Source organism: Oncorhynchus nerka, unplaced genomic scaffold, assembly GCF_034236695.1.
Source record: "Oncorhynchus nerka isolate Pitt River unplaced genomic scaffold, Oner_Uvic_2.0 unplaced_scaffold_1543, whole genome shotgun sequence".
Taxonomy (NCBI): Eukaryota; Metazoa; Chordata; class Actinopteri; order Salmoniformes; family Salmonidae; genus Oncorhynchus; species Oncorhynchus nerka.
In genome coordinates, this window is record NW_027039771.1 from 78,455 (window position 1) to 98,191 (window position 19,737).

General features: G+C 40.2%; 1 protein-coding gene across 1 annotated transcript in view; it reads right to left on the reverse strand.

Moving 5' to 3' along the window:
• LOC115128062 (thrombospondin-type laminin G domain and EAR repeat-containing protein-like) overlaps positions 1-13,933 on the reverse strand; it is a 51,166-nt gene extending 37,233 nt beyond the window's left edge. The window contains exons 1-6 of the mRNA XM_065015288.1: positions 13,705-13,933; positions 10,898-11,124; positions 10,722-10,812; positions 9,454-9,613; positions 2,424-2,555; positions 1,886-2,118 (exon numbers count right to left, since the gene is read on the reverse strand). Of these exons, the coding sequence (XP_064871360.1) occupies positions 1,886-2,118; positions 2,424-2,555; positions 9,454-9,613; positions 10,722-10,812; positions 10,898-11,124; positions 13,705-13,857 (996 nt within the window). The 5' untranslated portion in view covers positions 13,858-13,933. The remainder of the gene's footprint in view (positions 1-1,885; positions 2,119-2,423; positions 2,556-9,453; positions 9,614-10,721; positions 10,813-10,897; positions 11,125-13,704) is intronic.
• Between the last annotated feature and the right edge of the window lie 5,804 nt (positions 13,934-19,737).

Consider the following 19,737-nt stretch of genomic DNA (forward strand, 5'->3'; position numbering starts at 1 on the left):
CAAGGTACAAAATCTGTCGTTCTGCCCTTGAACAGGCAGTTAAACCCACTGTTTCTAGGCAGTCATTGAAAATAAGAATTTGTTCTTAACTGACTTGCCTAGTTAAATAAAGGTAAAATAAATAAAAAATCCAATCCAGCCATGGCCACTGGGAAAGTTTATCAAGTCAAACCCTATTCCCTATGTAGTGCACTACTTTAGACCAGAACCCTATTCCCTATGTAGTGCACTACTTTAGACCAGAGCCCTATTCCCTATGTAGTGCACTACTTTAGACCAGAGCCCTATTCCCTATATAGTACACTACTTTAGACCAGAACCCTATTCCCTATATAGTGCACTACTTTAGACCAGAGCCCTATTCCCTATATAGTGCACTACTTTAGACCAGAGCCCTATTCCCTATATAGTGCACTACTTTAGACCAGAGCCCTATTCCCTATGTAGTGCACTACTTTAGACCAGAACCCTATTCCCTATATAGTACACTACTTTAGACCAGAGCCCTATTCCCTATATAGTACACTACTTTAGACCAGAGCCCTATTCCCTATATAGTACACTACTTTAGACCAGAGCCCTATTCCCTATATAGTACACTACTTTAGACCAGAGCCCTATTCCCTATATAGTACACTACTATAGACCAGAGCCCTATTCCCTATGTAGAGCACTACTTTAGACCAGAACCCTATTCCCTATATAGTACACTACTTTCGACCAGAGCCCTATTCCCTATATAGAGCACTACTTTCGACCAGAGCCCTATTCCCTATATAGTGCACTACTTTAGACCAGAACCCTATTCCCTATGTAGTGCACTATTTTAGACCAGAACCCTATTCCCTATGTAGTGCACTACTTTAGACCAGAACCCTATTCCTATGTAGTGCACTACTTTAGACCAGAACCCTTTAGACCAGAACCCTATTCCCTATGTAGTGCACTACTTTAGACCAGAACCCTATTCCTATGTAGTGCACTACTTTAGACCAGAACCCTATTCCCTATGTAGTGCACTACTTTAGACCAGAACCCTATTCTCACCAGAACCCTATTCCTATGTAGTGCACTACTTTAGACCAGAACCCTATTCCCTATGTAGTGCACTACTTTAGACCAGAACCCTATTCCCTATGTAGTGCACTACTTTAGACCAGAACCCTATTCCCTATGTAGTAGACCAGAACTACTTTAGACCAGAACCCTATTCCCTATGTAGACCAGAACCCTACTTTAGACCAGAACCCTATTCCCTATGTAGTGCACTACTTTAGACCAGAACCCTATTCCCTATGTAGTGCACTACTTTAGACCAGAACCCTATTCCCTATGTAGTGACCAGAACTATTCCCTTTAGACCAGAACCCTATTCCCTATGTAGTGCACTACTTTAGACCAGAACCCTATTCCCTATGTAGTGCACTACTTTAGACCAGAACCCTATTCCCTATGTAGTGCACTACTTTAGACCAGAACCCTATTCCCTATGTAGTGCACTACTTTAGACCAGAACCCTATTTTAGACCATAACCCTATTCCCTATGTAGTGCACTACTTTAGACCAGAACCCTATTCCCCCTTTAGACCAGAATATAGAGCACTACTTTAGACCAGAACCCTATTCCCTATGTAGTGCACTACTTTAGACCAGAACCCTATTCCTATGTAGTGTAGTGTGCAATTACTTTAGACCAGAACCCTATTCCCTATGTAGAGCACTACCATAGACCAGATCCCTATTCCCTATGTAGTGCACTACTTTTGATCATAGACCATATCCCTATTCCCTATGTAGTGCACTACTTTTGATCATAGACCAGATCCCTATTCCCTATGTAGTGCACTACTTTTGATCATAGACCATACCTAGACAGGTACTCACCTTGTTGCCCACAGTGAAGTACTCCCATGCCCGTGCTCCATAGGTGACGATGTTCTGATACACTTGAAACTTCCCATCCACCCACTTGTAGATTCCAGAGCCCGGCTTGGTCTCGCGATTGGCTGTGGCAGCGAACAGTCCTTGGGAGGGGATGTGGAACACCTCGATGTCGAACGTCTCTGAGTTGGTGTAAAGGTCTTGGTAGTCTTCAACATAGTCCAGACGCTCTTTCTCTGTGCATTAGAGACTAGCGTTAATTCAGTTGGTCGGTTGTCACTGATGCATCTAGGCTATAGAATAAGTGATTACACAAGACAACATTTCGACCAGGAAGAGGTTACCCTGGTCCTGGAGTACCAGAGCCAAACTACCAACCTCTGTTTCCACCGATCACCTCACCAAACACAGTTGGCTAAATTCTTCACACCTGGTCTCCCATTCAAATCCAAAACCATGACGATGCCTGTGGCACTGCAGAACCAGAGATGTTAACTCCTGGTCTGAAACCTATTACTTCAGTCAGACACAAAAATCTCACCTTGCAGCAGAGGCGTCCATAGCCGTCCATCACACAGGAACAAGCCTTTCTTCAGTGTGTTAAACCACAGCTGGCCCTCCTCTGCCTTGGCACAGGGAGGCTGGGTCCCCGGGGTTATGAATACTTCTGCCTCTGTTACGGAGGAGAGGGAGCATTGAGTCCAATTTCATTTCAATTTGAAGTAAATGGAATTGAATTGATCCTGATGATAGTACATGTCTGGTGACTAGATGTATGGGGACACAACATTGACTAGATGTATGAAACAACATTGACTAGATGTATGGGGAAACAACATTGACTAGATGTATGGGGACAACATTGACTAGATGTATGAAACAACATTGACTAGATGTATGGGGACACAACATTGACTAGATGTATGGGGACAACATTGACTAGATGTATGGGGACACAACATTGACTAGATGTATGAAACAACATTGACTAGATGTATGGGGAAACAACATTGACTATATGTATGGGGACAACATTGACTAGATGTATGGGGACAACATTGACTAGATGTATGGGGACACAACATTGACTAGATGTATGGGGAAACAACATTGACTATATGTATGGGGACAACATTGACTAGATGTATGGGGACACAACATTGACTAGATGTATGGGGACAACATTGACTAGATGTATGAAACAACATTGACTAGATGTATGGGGAAACAACATTGACTAGATGTATGAAACATTGACTAGATGTATGGGGAAACAACATTGACTAGATGTATGAAACAACATTGACTAGATGTATGGGGACACAACATTGACTAGATGTATGGGGAAACAACATTGACTAGATTTATGGGGACACAACATTGACTAGATGTATGGGGACACAACATTGACTAGATGTATGGGGAAACAACATTGACTAGATGTATGGGGAAACAACATTGACTATGTGTATGGGGACAACATTGACTAGATGTATGGGGAAACAACATTGACTATGTGTATGGGGACAACATTGACTAGATGTATGGGGACAACATTGACTAGATGTATGGTGACACAACATTGACTAGATGTATGGGGAAACAACATTGACTAGATGTATGGGGAAACAACATTGACTATATGTATGGGGACACAACATTGACTAGATGTATGGGGAAACAACATTGACTAGATGTATGGGGAAACAACATTGACTAGATGTATGGGGAAACAACATTGACTAGATGTATGGGGAAACAACATTGACTATATGTATGGGGACAACATTGACTAGATGTATGGGGACAACATTGACTAGATGTATGGGGACACAACATTGACTAGATGTATGGGGAAACAACATTGACTATATGTATGGGGACAACATTGACTAGATGTATGGGGACACAACATTGACTAGATGTATGGGGACAACATTGACTAGATGTATGAAACAACATTGACTAGATGTATGGGGAAACAACATTGACTAGATGTATGAAACATTGACTAGATGTATGGGGAAACAACATTGACTAGATGTATGAAACAACATTGACTAGATGTATGGGGACACAACATTGACTAGATGTATGAAACAACATTGACTAGATGTATGGGGACACAACATTGACTAGATGTATGGGGACACAACATTGACTAGATGTATGGGGACAACATTGACTAAATGTATGGGGACACAACATTGACTAGATGTATGGGGAAACAACATTGACTAGATGTATGGGGACACAACATTGACTAGATGTATGGGGACAACATTGACTAAATGTATGGGGACACAACATTGACTAGATGTATGGGGACAACATTGACTAGATGTATGGGGACAACATTGACTAGATGTATGGGGACACAACATTGACTAGATGTATGGGGACACAACATTGACTAGATGTATGGGGACACAACATTGACTAGATGTATGGGGACAACATTGACTAGATGTATGGGGACACAACACTGACTAGATGTATGGGGACACAACATTGACTATATGTATGGGGACAACATTGACTAGATGTATGGGGAAACAACATTGACTAGATGTATGGGGAAACAACTTTGACTAGATGTATGGGGAAACAACTTTGACTAGATGTATGGGGAAACATCATTGACTAGATGTATGGGGAAACAACATTGACTAGATGTATGGGGAAACAACATTGACTAGATGTATGGGGACAACATTGACTAGATGTATGAAACAACATTGACTAGATGTATGGGGAAACAACATTGACTAGATGTATGGGGAAACACCATTGACTAGATGTATGAAACAACATTGACTAGATGTATGGGGACACAACATTGACTAGATGTATGGGGAAACAACATTGACTAGATGTATGAAACAACATTGACTAGATGTATGGGGACACAACATTGACTAGATGTATGGGGAAACAACATTGACTAGATGTATGGGGAAACAACATTGACTAGATGTATGGGGACACAACATTGACTAGATGTATGGGGACACAACATTGACTAGATGTATGGGGACACAACATTGACTAGATGTATGAAACAACATTGACTAGATGTATGAAACAACATTGACTAGATGTATGGGGACACAACATTGACTAGATGTATGGGGACACAACATTGACTAGATGTATGGGGACACAACATTGACTAGATGTATGAAACAACATTGACTAGATGTATGAAACAACATTGACTAGATGTATGGGGAAACAACATTGACTAGATGTATGGGGAAACAACATTGACTAGATGTATGAAACAACATTGACTAGATGTATGGGGAAACAACATTGACTAGATGTATGGGGACAACATTGACTAGATGTATGGGGAAACAACATTGACTAAATGTATGGGGAAACAACATTGACTAGATGTATGGGGAAACAACATTGACTAGATGTATGGGGAAACAACATTGACTAGATGTATGGGGAAACAACATTGACTAGATGTATGGGGAAACAACATTGACTAGATGTATGGGGAAACAACATTGACTAGATGTATGGGGAAACAACATTGACTAGATGTATGGGGAAACAACATTGACTAGATGTATGGGGAAACAACATTGAGATGTATAGACAGCTCCTAGCCAATGAGGTTATATATCTATTAATTCAAGTTTATCCAACCCGAGAGGTGTAAAAGCATTGATTGATTTAATGTACTAAGTAACAGTGGTAGACTGCTCCACACGAAGACATTACATACATAAACAATGATGGACTATAAAAACCCCATCAAGCCTGGAGTCTCATTTCCACAGTGGTCCACGACTAAACCTGACTGTTTTACGTTGACGTCTTGATTTGCTAGCAGCGGTTGCGCCGAGGAGCTTCCACAAAGACGATTCATTGTTCTGCCCAGGCGGCGAGAGGTGCCAAAACCCACACTGAATCACTAATGAGGAATGTTTGTCAGCAGTGAAAACGATAAGTACGTATTCAATGACAGACCTCCCACTCAGAGGACGACCAGACACACCAGTCAAGCCGTCCGAATGCCGTGTTTAGCTTGGATCGCAGTATCAAAAAGTGTGAAGCAAACAAATGAGATCTTCAATACACAATTAGTGATGGATCCAAGGTATCGTTTCGTTTTGGATCCGATAGCTATACCTGACGTCACGTAGACTAACGTTCTGATAGTCTTCGTTCTGTTAAGCCTGGGTCCCAAACGACGCAATATTCAATAAATAGTGTACTACTTTTGTTTTACCAAAGCCCTATAGTTACTGCCCAAATACAGTGCATTCCTAAAGTATTCAGACTCTTTGACCCCCCCCCCCCAAAAAGAAAATTACGTTACAACCTTATTTCCTACACACATAATGACAAAGTGAAAACAGATTTTTAGAAATGTTTGGAAATGTATAAAATGAAAAACAGAAATAACTTATTTACATAAGTATTCAGACCCTTTGCTATGAGACTTGAAATTGAGCTCAGGTGCATCCTGTTTCCATTGATCATCTTGAGATCCTTGAGTCCAATGTTTCAATTGATTACATCTTGATCTTTGTGGGACTCGGCCTTGTCTCAACTGGTGGTGAAGATAATTCAATTGATTGGCCCATGATTTGGAAAGGCTGACCCCTCCTGTCTCACAGTATTTATGCTGCTGTCGGGGGCTAGGGTAGTTTGTTATAGGTCCTGTCCAGTTGACAGTGCATGTCAGAGCAAAACCAAGCCATGAGGTCGAAGGAATTGTTCCCCAGTCCAGAGCTCTGAGACAGGCCTTGTGTCGAGGCACAGATCTGGGGAAGGTTCTGGACCAAAACATTTCTGCAGCATTGAAGGTCCCCAAGAACACAGACTACCTGACATGATGACCGTCCCCAGTCCACCAGCAGCAGAGACTGGGAGACTAGTCAGATGTACGAAGGGCTATATAAATCGAGGCACACACCTGTCTATATAAGGTCCCACAGTTGGAAAGATAATCTGGGGAAGGGGACCAAAACATTTCTGCAGCATTGAAGGTCCCCAAGAACACAGCGACCTCAGCAGCAGAGACTGGGAGACTAGTCAGGATCGAGGGAAAGATAAACGGAGCAAAGTACAGAGAGATCCTTGATGGAAACAGAGCGCTCAGGACCTCGGACGGTGAACCTTCTCCCCAATCTAACAGGACAACGACCTTAAGCACACAGCCAAGACAAGTGGATTCGGGACAAGTCTCTGAATGTCTTTGAGTGGCCCAGCCAGAGCTCAGACTTGAACCCGATTGAACATCTCTGAGAGACCTGAAAATAGCTGTGCAGCAACACTCCCCATCCAACCTGACAGAGCTTGAGAGGATCTGCAGAGAAGAATGGGAGAAACTCCTCAAATACAGGTGTGACAAGCTTGTAACGTCAAACCCAAGAAGACTCAAGGCTGTAATCGTTGCCAAAGGTGCTTCAACAAAGTACTAAGTAAAGGGTCTGAATACTTATGTAAATGTGATATTTCAGTTCTTATTTTGAATAATTTTGCTAAAATGTAAAAAAAAAAAATGTTGCTATGTCATGATTGTGTGTAGATTGATGAGGGGGAAATACAATTCAATCCGTTTTAGAATAAGGCTGTAACGTAACAGAATGTGGAAAAGGTCAAGGGGTCTGAATACTTTCCGAAGGCACTGTATCTCTGGAATGGGTCATTTGAGCCTCCCCCATGTCTATCAGGAGAACGGCAGTATACACAACAAGCCGGTCCCATCACTGTGTTTCCACAGAGCGACACATGAAACACCCGACCCTACATCACTGTCACAACCACTGACTCAACTCACAGATACAGTTACCCTGTTCACCATACCATCACAACACAACTATTTACAGCTATAAAACATATCCAAACCCAGCCAGTCATGGAGGGACAGAGATAATCATCCGCCAGGAAGATTGTGATTGTTTTAGAGAGCTCAACGCAAAACCGTCCACAGGTCTACTCACCGTAATGATACAGAGGATAGAGGGTAGTGTATCATCTCTACTCACCGTAATGATACAGAGGATAGAGGATAGTGTATCATCTCTACTCACCATAATGATACAGAGGATAGAGGGTAGTATATCATCTCTACTCACCATAAGGAGACAGAGGATAGAGGGTAGTGTATCATCTCTACTCACCATAATGATACAGAGGATAGAGGGTAGTATATCATCTCTACTCACCATAAGGAGACAGAGGTATCATCTCTACTCACCATAATGATACAGAGGATAGGGTAGTATATCATCTCTACTCACCATAAGGAGACAGAGGATAGAGGGTAGTGTATCATCTCTACTCACCATAAGGAGACAGAGGATAGAGGGTAGTATATCATCTCTACTCACCATAAGGAGACAGAGGATAGAGGGTAAGGAGACAGAGTATAGTCATCTCTACTCACCATAAGGAGACAGAGGATAGAGGGTGGTATATCATCTCTACTCACCATAAGGAGACAGAGGATAGAGGGTAGTGTATCATCTCTACTCACCATAAGGAGACAGAGGATAGAGGGTAGTGTATCATCTCTACTCACCATAAGGAGACAGAGGATAGAGGGTAGTGTATCATCTCTACTCACCATAAGGAGACAGAGGATAGAGGGTAGTATATCATCTCTACTCACCATAAGGAGACAGAGGATAGAGGGTAGTATATCATCTCTACTCACCATAAGGAGACAGAGGATAGAGGGTAGTGTATCATCTCTACTCACCATAAGGATACAGAGGATAGAGGGTGGTATATCATCTCTACTCACCATAAGGAGACAGAGGATAGAGGGTAGTATATCATCTCTACTCACCATAAGGAGACAGAGGATAGAGGGTAGTGTATCATCTCTACTCACCATAAGGAGACAGAGGATAGAGGATAGTGTATCATCTCTACTCACCACAATGATACAGAGGATAGAGGGTAGTATATCATCTCTACTCACCGTAATGATACAGAGGATAGAGGGTAGTATATCATCTCTACTCACCATAAGGAGACAGAGGATAGAGGGTAGTATATCATCTCTACTCACCATAATGATACAGAGGATAGAGGGTAGTGTATCATCTCTACTCACCATAAGGAGACAGAGGATAGAGGGTAGTGTATCATCTCTACTCACCATAAGGATACAGAGGATAGAGGGTGGTATATCATCTCTACTCACCATAAGGATACAGAGGATAGAGGGTAGTGTATCATCTCTACTCACCATAATGATACAGAGGATAGAGGGTAGTGTATCATCTCTACTCACCATAAGGAGACAGAGGATAGAGGGTAGTGTATCATCTCTACTCACCATAAGGAGACAGAGGATAGAGGGTAGTATATCATCTCTACTCACCATAAGGAGACAGAGGATAGAGGGTAGTGTATCATCTCTACTCACCATAAGGAGACAGAGGATAGAGGGTAGTATATCATCTCTACTCACCATAATGAGACAGAGGATAGAGGGTAGTATATCATCTCTACTCACCATAATGAGATAGAGGGTAGTATATCATCTCTACTCACTGCAACGATATAGAGGGTAGTGTATCATCTCTACTCACCGTAAGGATACAGGGGGACTATGTCGTTCCCAGTGGGTGTGATGGGCATGGTGAGCAGGGCCTGAGGGACAGAGAGGACTGCCAGTCTGGGGTCTGAAGAGGGACACACTCGGGAGGTAGCATCTGACCCAGGCAACAGAACCAGCTGTCGCAGCAGACCCTGAGAAAGAGAGAGAGTTAGTAACAGACCATGTGTAGCATACCCTATTATAGAGAGAGCCGTTAGTTATGGGTAATGTTCCCTGCCGAGATCAGAATACGAGTAAAGAGAAAAGTGCATTAAAAAGGAATGAACTCTGGGGACCAGACTTAAAGCATGCAGGAGGACAACAAATAGAGACTCTGGGGACCAGACTTAAAGCATGCAGGAGGACAACGAAGAGAGACTCTGGGGACCAGACTTAAAGCATGCAGGAGGACGACGAAGAGAGACTCTGGGGACCAGACTTAAAGCATGCAGGAGGACAACGAAGAGAGACTCTGGGGACCAGACTTAAAGCATGCAGGAGGACGACGAAGAGAGACTCTGGGGACCAGACTTAAAGCATGCAGGAGGACAACGAAGAGAGACTCTGGGGACCAGACTTAAAGCATGCAGGAGGACAACGAAGAGAGACTCTGGGGACCAGACTTAAAGCATGCAGGAGGACAACGAAGAGAGACTCTGGGGACCAGACTTAAAGCATGCAGGAGGAAAATGAAGAGAGACTGTGGGGACCAGACTTAAAGCATATGCAGGAGGACAACGAAGAGAGACTCTGGGGACCAGACTTAAAGCATGCAGGAGGACAACGAAGAGAGACTCTGGGGACCAGACTTAAAGCATGCAGGAGGACAATGAAGAGAGACTCTGGGGACCAGACTTAAAGCATGCAGGAGGACAATGAAGAGAGACTCTGGGGACCAGACTTAAAGCATGCAGGAGGACAACGAAGAGAGACTCTGGGGACCAGACTTAAAGCATGCAGGAGGACAAGAAGAGAGACTCTGGGGACCAGACTTAAAGCATGCAGGAGGACAACGAAGAGAGACTCTGGGGACCAGACTTAAAGCATGCAGGAGGACAACGAAGAGAGACTCTGGGGACCAGACTTAAAGCATGCAGGAGGACAACGAAGAGAGACTCTGGGGACCAGACTTAAAGCATGCAGGAGGACGACGAAGAGAGACTCTGGGGACCAGACTTAAAGCATGCAGGAGGACGACGAAGAGAGACTCTGGGGACCAGACTTAAAGCATGCAGGAGGACAACGAAGAGAGAAACTCACAGAGAACAGTCCTTTCCACCGCCTCCTGCTGCCGATGTAGAACCTGGAGTGGGCAGTGCAGAGATCACTGGGGAAAGGCTTCTCATAGACCCTGGGGGGAGAACAGAAAACAAGGGTGTCGTAGTGTGTGTGTGTGTGTGTGTGTGTGTGTGTGTGTGTGTGTGTATGAGACTCACAGCTCCAGGGCCATACCGCAGTCCACTCTGAGTGTAGCATAGCGCCCGGTGACGGCCACCACCACTGTGTGCCAGTGGTTGTCCGCCAGCCGAACCGCCCTAAACGTGATCCGTTTCTTGCCTGTCGGGCCCTGGAACAAAAAGTGGAGCCTCTCCTGAGAGACAAGTAGACCAATCAGCAGCCGGTCTGACTCCTCCTCCACCAACGAGAAGATGTACTCGTTCCTCTGGAGGACAGGAGACAGGACATACAGTATGAAGAAGATACACAACCAACAGGACAGGTACATCCAGGACACACTGAGGGACAGACACTGACCAACAGGACATCCAGGACACACTGAGGGACAGACACTGACCAACAGGACATCCAGGACACACTGAGGGACAGACACTGACCAACAGGACAGGACACTGACCAACAGGACATCCAGGACACACTGAGGGACAGACACTGACCAACAGGACATCCAGGACACACTGAGGGACAGACACTGACCAACAGGACATCCAGGACACACTGAGGGACAGACACTGACCAACAGGACATCCAGGACACACTGAGGGACAGACACTGACCAACAGGACATCCAGGACACACTGAGGGACAGACACTGACCAACAGGACATCCAGGACACACTGAGGGACAGACACTGACCAACAGGACACTCCAGGACACACACTGAGGGACAGGACAGACACTGACCAACAGGACATCCAGGACACACTGAGGGACAGACACTGACCAACAGGACATCCAGGACACACTGAGGGACAGGAGACATCCAGGACACACACTGACCAACAGGACATCCAGGACACACTGAGGGACAGACACTGACCAACAGGACATCCAGGACACACTGAGGGAGAGACACTGACCAACAGGACATCCAGGACACACTGAGGGACAGACACTGACCAACAGGACAGGACATCCAGGACACACTGAGGGACAGACACTGACCAACAGGACATCCAGGACACACTGAGGGACAGACAGATCTTTCAAATATTTCATTTTCAAACTTAAAGATGTAGGATCTTAAATTGACCACTCTTTTGTTGCTGAGAATTGTCCAGCACAGAAGGAAATGCAAACTTGTAGTGTATTAGAGGTTTAAAAAGGCTTTAAAGTTTGTCAATGTTATAATGTCAGACTTCACATTTGTCTGATTTGACACACTAATGAAAAACGTATCAACCCCTACAAAACAATATCCATTAATTATAATCCACATAATCATTCATATGTCCTGCAGCTGCAGAGTGTATATTAGAACTATATTAGAACTATTTTAGAACTATATTAGAACTATTTTAGAACTATATTAGAACTATTTTAGAACTATATTAGAACTATTTTAGAACTATTTTAGAACTATATTAGAACTATTTTAGAACTATTTTAGAACTATTTTAGAACTATATTAGAACTATTTTAGAACTATATTAGAACTATTTTAGAACTATTTTAGAACTATATTATAACTATATTAGAACTATTTTAGAACTAGAACTATTTTAGAACTATATTAGAACTATTTTAGAACTATATTAGAACTATTTTAGAACTATTTTAGAACTATTTTATAACTATATTAGAACTATTTTAGAACTATATTAGAACTATATTAGAACTATTTTAGAACTATATTAGAACTATTTTAGAACTATTTTAGAACTATTTTAGAACTATATTAGAACTATATTAGAACTATATTAGAACTATATTAGAACTATATTAGAACTATTTTAGAACTATATTAGAACTATTTTAGAACTATATTAGAACTATTTTAGAACTATATTAGAACTATTTTAGAACTATTTTAGAACTATTTTAGAACTATATTAGAACTATTTTAGAACTATATTAGAACTATATTAGAACTATTTTAGAACTATATTAGAACTATTTTAGAACTATATTAGAACTATATTAGAACTATATTAGAACTATTTTAGAACTATTTTAGAACTATATTAGAACTATTTTAGAACTATTTTAGAACTATATTAGAACTATTTTAGAACTATTTTAGAACTATATTAGAACTATTTTAGAACTATATTAGAACTATTTTAGAACTATTTTAGAACTATATTAGAACTATTTTAGAACTATATTAGAACTATTTTAGAACTTTTAGAACTATTTTAGAACTATATTAGAACTATTTTAGAACTATATTAGAACTATTTTAGAACTATATTAGAACTATTTTAGAACTATATTAGAACTATTTTAGAACTATATTAGAACTATTTTAGAACTATATTAGAACTATTTTAGAACTATATTAGAACTATTTTAGAACTATATTAGAACTATTTTAGAACTATATTAGAACTATTTTAGAACTATATTAGAACTATTTTAGAACTATATTAGAACTATTTTAGAACTATATTAGAACTATTTTAGAACTATATTAGAACTATTTTATAACTATTTTAGAACTATATTAGAACTATTTTAGAACTATATTAGAACTATTTTAGAACTATATTAGAACTATTTTAGAACTATTTTAGAACTATATTAGAACTATATTAGAACTATTTTAGAACTATATTAGAACTATATTAGAACTATTTTAGAACTATTTTAGAACTATATTAGAACTATATTAGAACTATTTTAGAACTATTTTAGAACTATTTTAGAACTATTTTAGAACTATATTAGAACTATTTTAGAACTATATTAGAACTATATTAGAACTATATTAGAACTATTTTAGAACTATATTAGAACTGGTTTCTGTCGTCGTGGTTTCTGTCGTCATGTTGTCTTCCTCACCTTGTTGGCAAGGCGTGGGATCTTGAGCGTGACCACGAAGGAGAACTCAGAAGGGAAGTGGTCACAGTTGGTGAAGAGCTGCGAAGCGGGGAAGCTGAGGGCCTCCTGAGAGCCGGCTAGCTGCAGGCCCCGGGCCCCCCTGGACTGGACCATGTGCACTTCAGGCAGGGGGGGCTCCCCGCCAGGTGGTAAGACCCGCGACAGGAAGTCTAAAGGTAACAGATCTAAAGGGAGGGAGGGAGGAGGGGGAGGGTGGTAGGGAGGAAGGAAAGATACAGGTTAGATATAGATTGTTATCTCTAAAGGGATACAGGTTAGATATAGATTGTATAAGTGTTGTATCAGCCCATAAAGAGATGGGATAGACAGGGGCAAATCAGAGAATCTACGAAGATAATCTACCAACACAAACACTCGTGTCAGAGATAAGGAAGAGAGGCAAACTTTGGTTTTAAATAAGTGTGTTGAAGTGACCGCAATGATATAGCCCAGAGTATTGTTTATGTGGAGAGGAGCCAGGGTTCAAGTTTTGTTTTACCTCAGTGAGCCAAGGGAGGAATCATTAGAGAGAAAGAGAGAGAGAGAGAGAGAGAGAGAGAGAGAAACAGAGAGAGAGAAACAGAGAGAGAGAAACAGAGAGAGAGAGAGAGAGAGAGAGAGAGAGAGAGAGAGAGAGAGAAACAGAGAGAGAGAAACAGAGAGAGAGAAACAGAGAGAGAGAGAGAGAGAAACAGAGAGAGAAACAGAAACAGAGAGAGAAACAGAAAGAGAGAAATAGAGAGAGAGAAACAGAGAGAGAGAAACAGAGAGAGAGAAACAGAGAGAGAGAGAGAAACAGAGAGAGAAATAGAGAGAGAGTGAGAGAGGGAAACAGAGAGAGAGAGAAAAAGAGAGAGAGAAACAAAGAGAGAAATAGAGAGAGAGAAACAAAGAGAGAAATAGAGAGAGAAACAAAGAGAGAAATAGAGAGAGAGAAACAAAGAGAAATAGAGAGAGAGAGAAACAAAGAGAGAAATAGAGAGAGAAAGAAAGAGAGAAAGTTAAAGAGAGTGAAAGACACAATGGATCAGATTTCAAAGAGAAAGAAACTAAACACAACAGATCTTTTTGAGAAGCCAGACAACCATGTCAAAATAATTCAGCTCTTTTATCAGCTCCACAACCTCCCCATTCTGTCCTGAATACCTACACAGTATATATAACACTTAAAAAAGATCCACATTCTGCTTTCATCTGAGGCTCATACTAGAGTGTTAACGTGTATTCTATGTAAAGGTATTGACAAAGACAGAGGACATCTGTGACAGACCTCACTGTGAGTTCTGCATCTCTACAAGAGTTCCTCCAAATGACATGTAATGTCTCATTCAGAATGTTAACCAGCTAGAGGAGTATCTATCATTACCAACTAGAGGATTATCTATCATTACCAACTAGAGGAGTATGTATCATTACCAACTAGAGGAGTATCTATCAATACCAACTAGAGGAGTATGTATCATTACCAACTAGAGGAGTATCTATCAATACCAACTAGAGGAGTATCTATCATTACCAACTAGAGGAGTATCTATCATTACCAGCTAGAGGAGTATCTATCATTACCAACTAGAGGAGTATCTATCAATACCAACTAGAGGAGTATGTATCATTACCAACTAGAGGAGTATCTATCAATACCAACTAGAGGAGTATCTATCATTACCAACTAGAGGAGTATCTATCATTACCAGCTAGAGGAGTATCTATCATTACCAACTAGAGGAGTATCTATCATTACCAACTAGAGGAGTATCTATCATTACCAACTAGAGGAGTATCTATCAATACCAACTAGAGGAGTATCTATCAATACCAACTAGAGGAGTATATATCATTACCAGCTAGAGGAGTATCTATCATTACCAACTAGAGGAGTATCTATCATTACCAACTAGAGGAGTATCCATCATTACCAACTAGAGGAGTATCTATCATTACCAACTAGAGGAGTATCTATCATTACCAGCTAGAGGAGTATCTATCATTACCAACTAGAGGAGTATCTATCATTACCAACTAGAGGAGTATCTATCAATACCAGCTAGAGGAGTATCTATCATTACCAACTAGAGGAGTATCTATCAATACCAACTAGAGGAGTATCTATCATTACCAGCTAGAGGAGTATCTATTATTACCCAGTATCTATCATTACCAGCTAGAGGAGTATCTATCATTACCAACTAGAGGAGTATCTATCATTACCAACTAGAGGAGTATCTATCAATACCAACTAGAGGAGTATCTATCATTACCAACTAGAGGAGTCTAGAGGAGTATCTACAACAGAGGAGTATCTATCATTACCAACTAGAGGAGTATCTATCATTACCAACTAGAGGAGTATCTATCAATACCAACTAGAGGAGTATCTATCATTACCAACTAGAGGAGTATCTATCAATACCAACTAGAGGAGTATCTATCATTACCAACTAGAGGAGTATCTATCATTACCAACTAGAGGAGTATCTATCATTACCAACTAGAGGAGTATCTATCATTACCAACTAGAGGAGTATCTATCAATACCAACTAGAGGAGTATCTATCAATACCAACTAGAGGAGTATCTATCAATACCAACTAGAGGAGTATCTATCATTACCAACTAGAGGAGTATCTATCAATCAACTAGAGAAGTACTATCAACTAGAGAAGTATCTATCATTACCAACTAGAGGAGTATCTATCATTACCAACTAGAGGAGTATCTATCATTACCAACTAGAGGAGTATCTATCAATACCAACTAGAGGAGTATCTATCAATACCAACTAGAGGAGTATCTATCATTACCAACTAGAGGAGTATCTATCATTACCAACTAGAGGAGTATCTATCATTACCAACTAGAGGAGTATCTATCATTACCAACTAGAGGAGTATCTATCATTACCAACTAGAGGAGTATCTATCATTACCAACTAGAGGAGTATCTATCATTACCAACTAGAGGAGTATCTATCATTACCAACTAGAGGAGTATCTATCATTACCAACTAGAGGAGTATCTATCATTACCAACTAGAGGAGTATCTATCATTACCAACTAGAGGAGCATCTATCATTACCAACTAGAGGAGTATGTATCATTACCAACTAGAGGAGTATTTTACTGTCTCATTACCAACTAGAGGAGTATCTTACTGTCTCATTACCAACTAGAGGAGTATTTTACTGTATCATTACCAACTAGAGGAGTATCTATCAATACCAACTAGAGGAGAATCTATCATTACCAACTAGAGGAGTATCTATCATTACCAACTTGAGGAGTATCTATCAATACCAACTAGGAGATTATCTACCATTACCAGCTAGAGGAGTATCTATCATTACCAACTAGAGGAGTATCTATCATTACCAACTAGAGGAGTATGTATCATTACCAACTAGAGGAGTATCTATCATTACCAACTAGAGGAGTATATATCATTACCAACTAGAGGAGTATATATCATTACCAACTAGATGAGTATCTATCAATACCAACTAGAGGAGTATCTATCAATACCAACTAGAGGAGTATGTATCATTACCAACTAGAGGTGTATGTATCATTACCAACTAGAGGAGTATCTATCAATACCAACTAGAGGAGTATCTATCAATACCAACTAGAGGAGTATGTATCATTACCAACTAGAGGAGTATCTATCATTACCAACTAGAGGAGTATGTATCATTACCAGCTAGAGGAGTATCTATCATTACCAACAAGAGGAGTATCTATTATTACCAGCTAGAGGAGTATCTATCATTACCAACTAGAGGAGTATCTATCATTACCAACTAGAGGAGTATGTATCATTACCAGCTAGAGGAGTATCTATCATTACCAACTAGAGGAGTATCTATCATTACCAACTAGAGGAGTATGTATCATTACCAGCTAGAGGAGTATCTATCATTACCAACTAGAGGAGTATCTATCATTACCAACTAGAGGAGTATGTATCATTACCAACTAGAGGAGTATGTATCATTACCAACTAGAGGAGTATGTATCATTACCAACTAGAGGAGTATGTATCATTACCAACTAGAGGAGTATGTATCATTACCAACTAGAGGAGTATGTATCATTACCAACTAGAGGAGTATCTTACTGTCTCATTACCAACTAGAGGAGTATTTTACTGTATCATTACCAACTAGAGGAGTATCTTATTGTCTCATTACCAACTAGAGGAGTATTTTACTGTATCATTACCAACTAGAGGAGTATGTATCATTACCAACTAGAGGAGTATTTTACTGTATCATTACCAACTAGAGGAGTATCTATCATTACCAACTAGAGGAGTATCTATCATTACCAACTAGAGGATAATGTATCATTACCAACTAGAGGAGTATGTATCATTACCAACTAGAGGAGTATGTATCATTACCAACTAGAGGAGTATTTTACTGTCTCATTACCAACTAGAGGAGTATCTTACTGTCTCATTACCAACTAGAGGAGTATTTTACTGTATCATTACCAGCTAGAGGAGTATCTATCATTACCAACTAGAGGAGTATCTATCATTACCAACTAGAGGAGTATCTATCAATACCAACTAGAGGAGTATCCATCAATACCAACTAGAGGAGTATGTATCATTACCAACTATAGGAGTATCTATCAATACCAACTAGAGGAGTATGTATCATTACCAACTAGAGGAGTATCTATCATTACCAACTAGAGGAGTATATATCATTACCAACTAGAGGAGTATCTATCAATACCAACTAGAGGAGTATCTATCAATACCAACTAGAGGATTATCTACCATTACCAGCTAGAGGAGTATCTATCATTACCAACTAGAGGAGTATCTATCATTAGCAACTAGAGGAGTATCTATCAATACCAACTAGAGGAGTATCTATCATTACCAACTAGAGGAGTATCTATCATTACCAACTTGAGGAGTATCTATCAATACCAACTAGAGGAGTATCTATCAATACCAACTAGAGGAGTATCTATCATTACCAACTAGAGGAGTATCTATCATTACCAACTAGAGGAGTATCTATCATTACCAGCTAGAGGAGTATCTATCATTACCAACTAGAGGAGTATCTATCATTACCAGCTAGAGGAGTATATATCATTACCAACTAGAGGAGTATCTATCAATATCAACTAGATGAGTATTTTACTGTCTCATTACCAGCTAGAGGAGTATCTATCATTACCAGCTAGAGGAGTATCTATCATTACCAGCTAGAGGAGTATCTATCATTACCAACTAGAGGAGTATCTATCATTACCAGCTAGAGGAGTATATATCATTACCAACTAGAGGAGTATCTACCATTACCAACTAGAGGAGTATCTATCATTACCAACTAGAGGAGTATCTATCAATACCAACTAGAAAAGTATCTATCAATACCAACTAGAGAAGTATCTATCATTACCAGCTAGAGGAGTATCTATCATTACCAACTAGAGGAGTATCTATCATTACCAACTAGAGGAGTATCTATCAATACCAACTAGAGGAGTATCCATCAATACCAACTAGAGGAGTATGTATCATTACCAACTATAGGAGTATCTATCAATACCAACTAGAGGAGTATGTATCATTACCAACTAGAGGAGTATCTATCATTACCAACTAGAGGAGTATATATCATTACCAACTAGAGGAGTATCTATCAATACCAACTAGAGGAGTATCTATCAATACCAACTAGAGGATTATCTACCATTACCAGCTAGAGGAGTATCTATCATTACCAACTAGAGGAGTATCTATCATTAGCAACTAGAGGAGTATCTATCAATACCAACTAGAGGAGTATCTATCATTACCAACTAGAGGAGTATCTATCATTACCAACTAGAGGAGTATCTATCAATACCAACTAGAGGAGTATCTATCAATACCAACTAGAGGATTATCTATCATTACCAGCTAGAGGAGTATCTATCAATACCAACTAGAGGATTATCTACCATTACCAGCTAGAGGAGTATCTATCA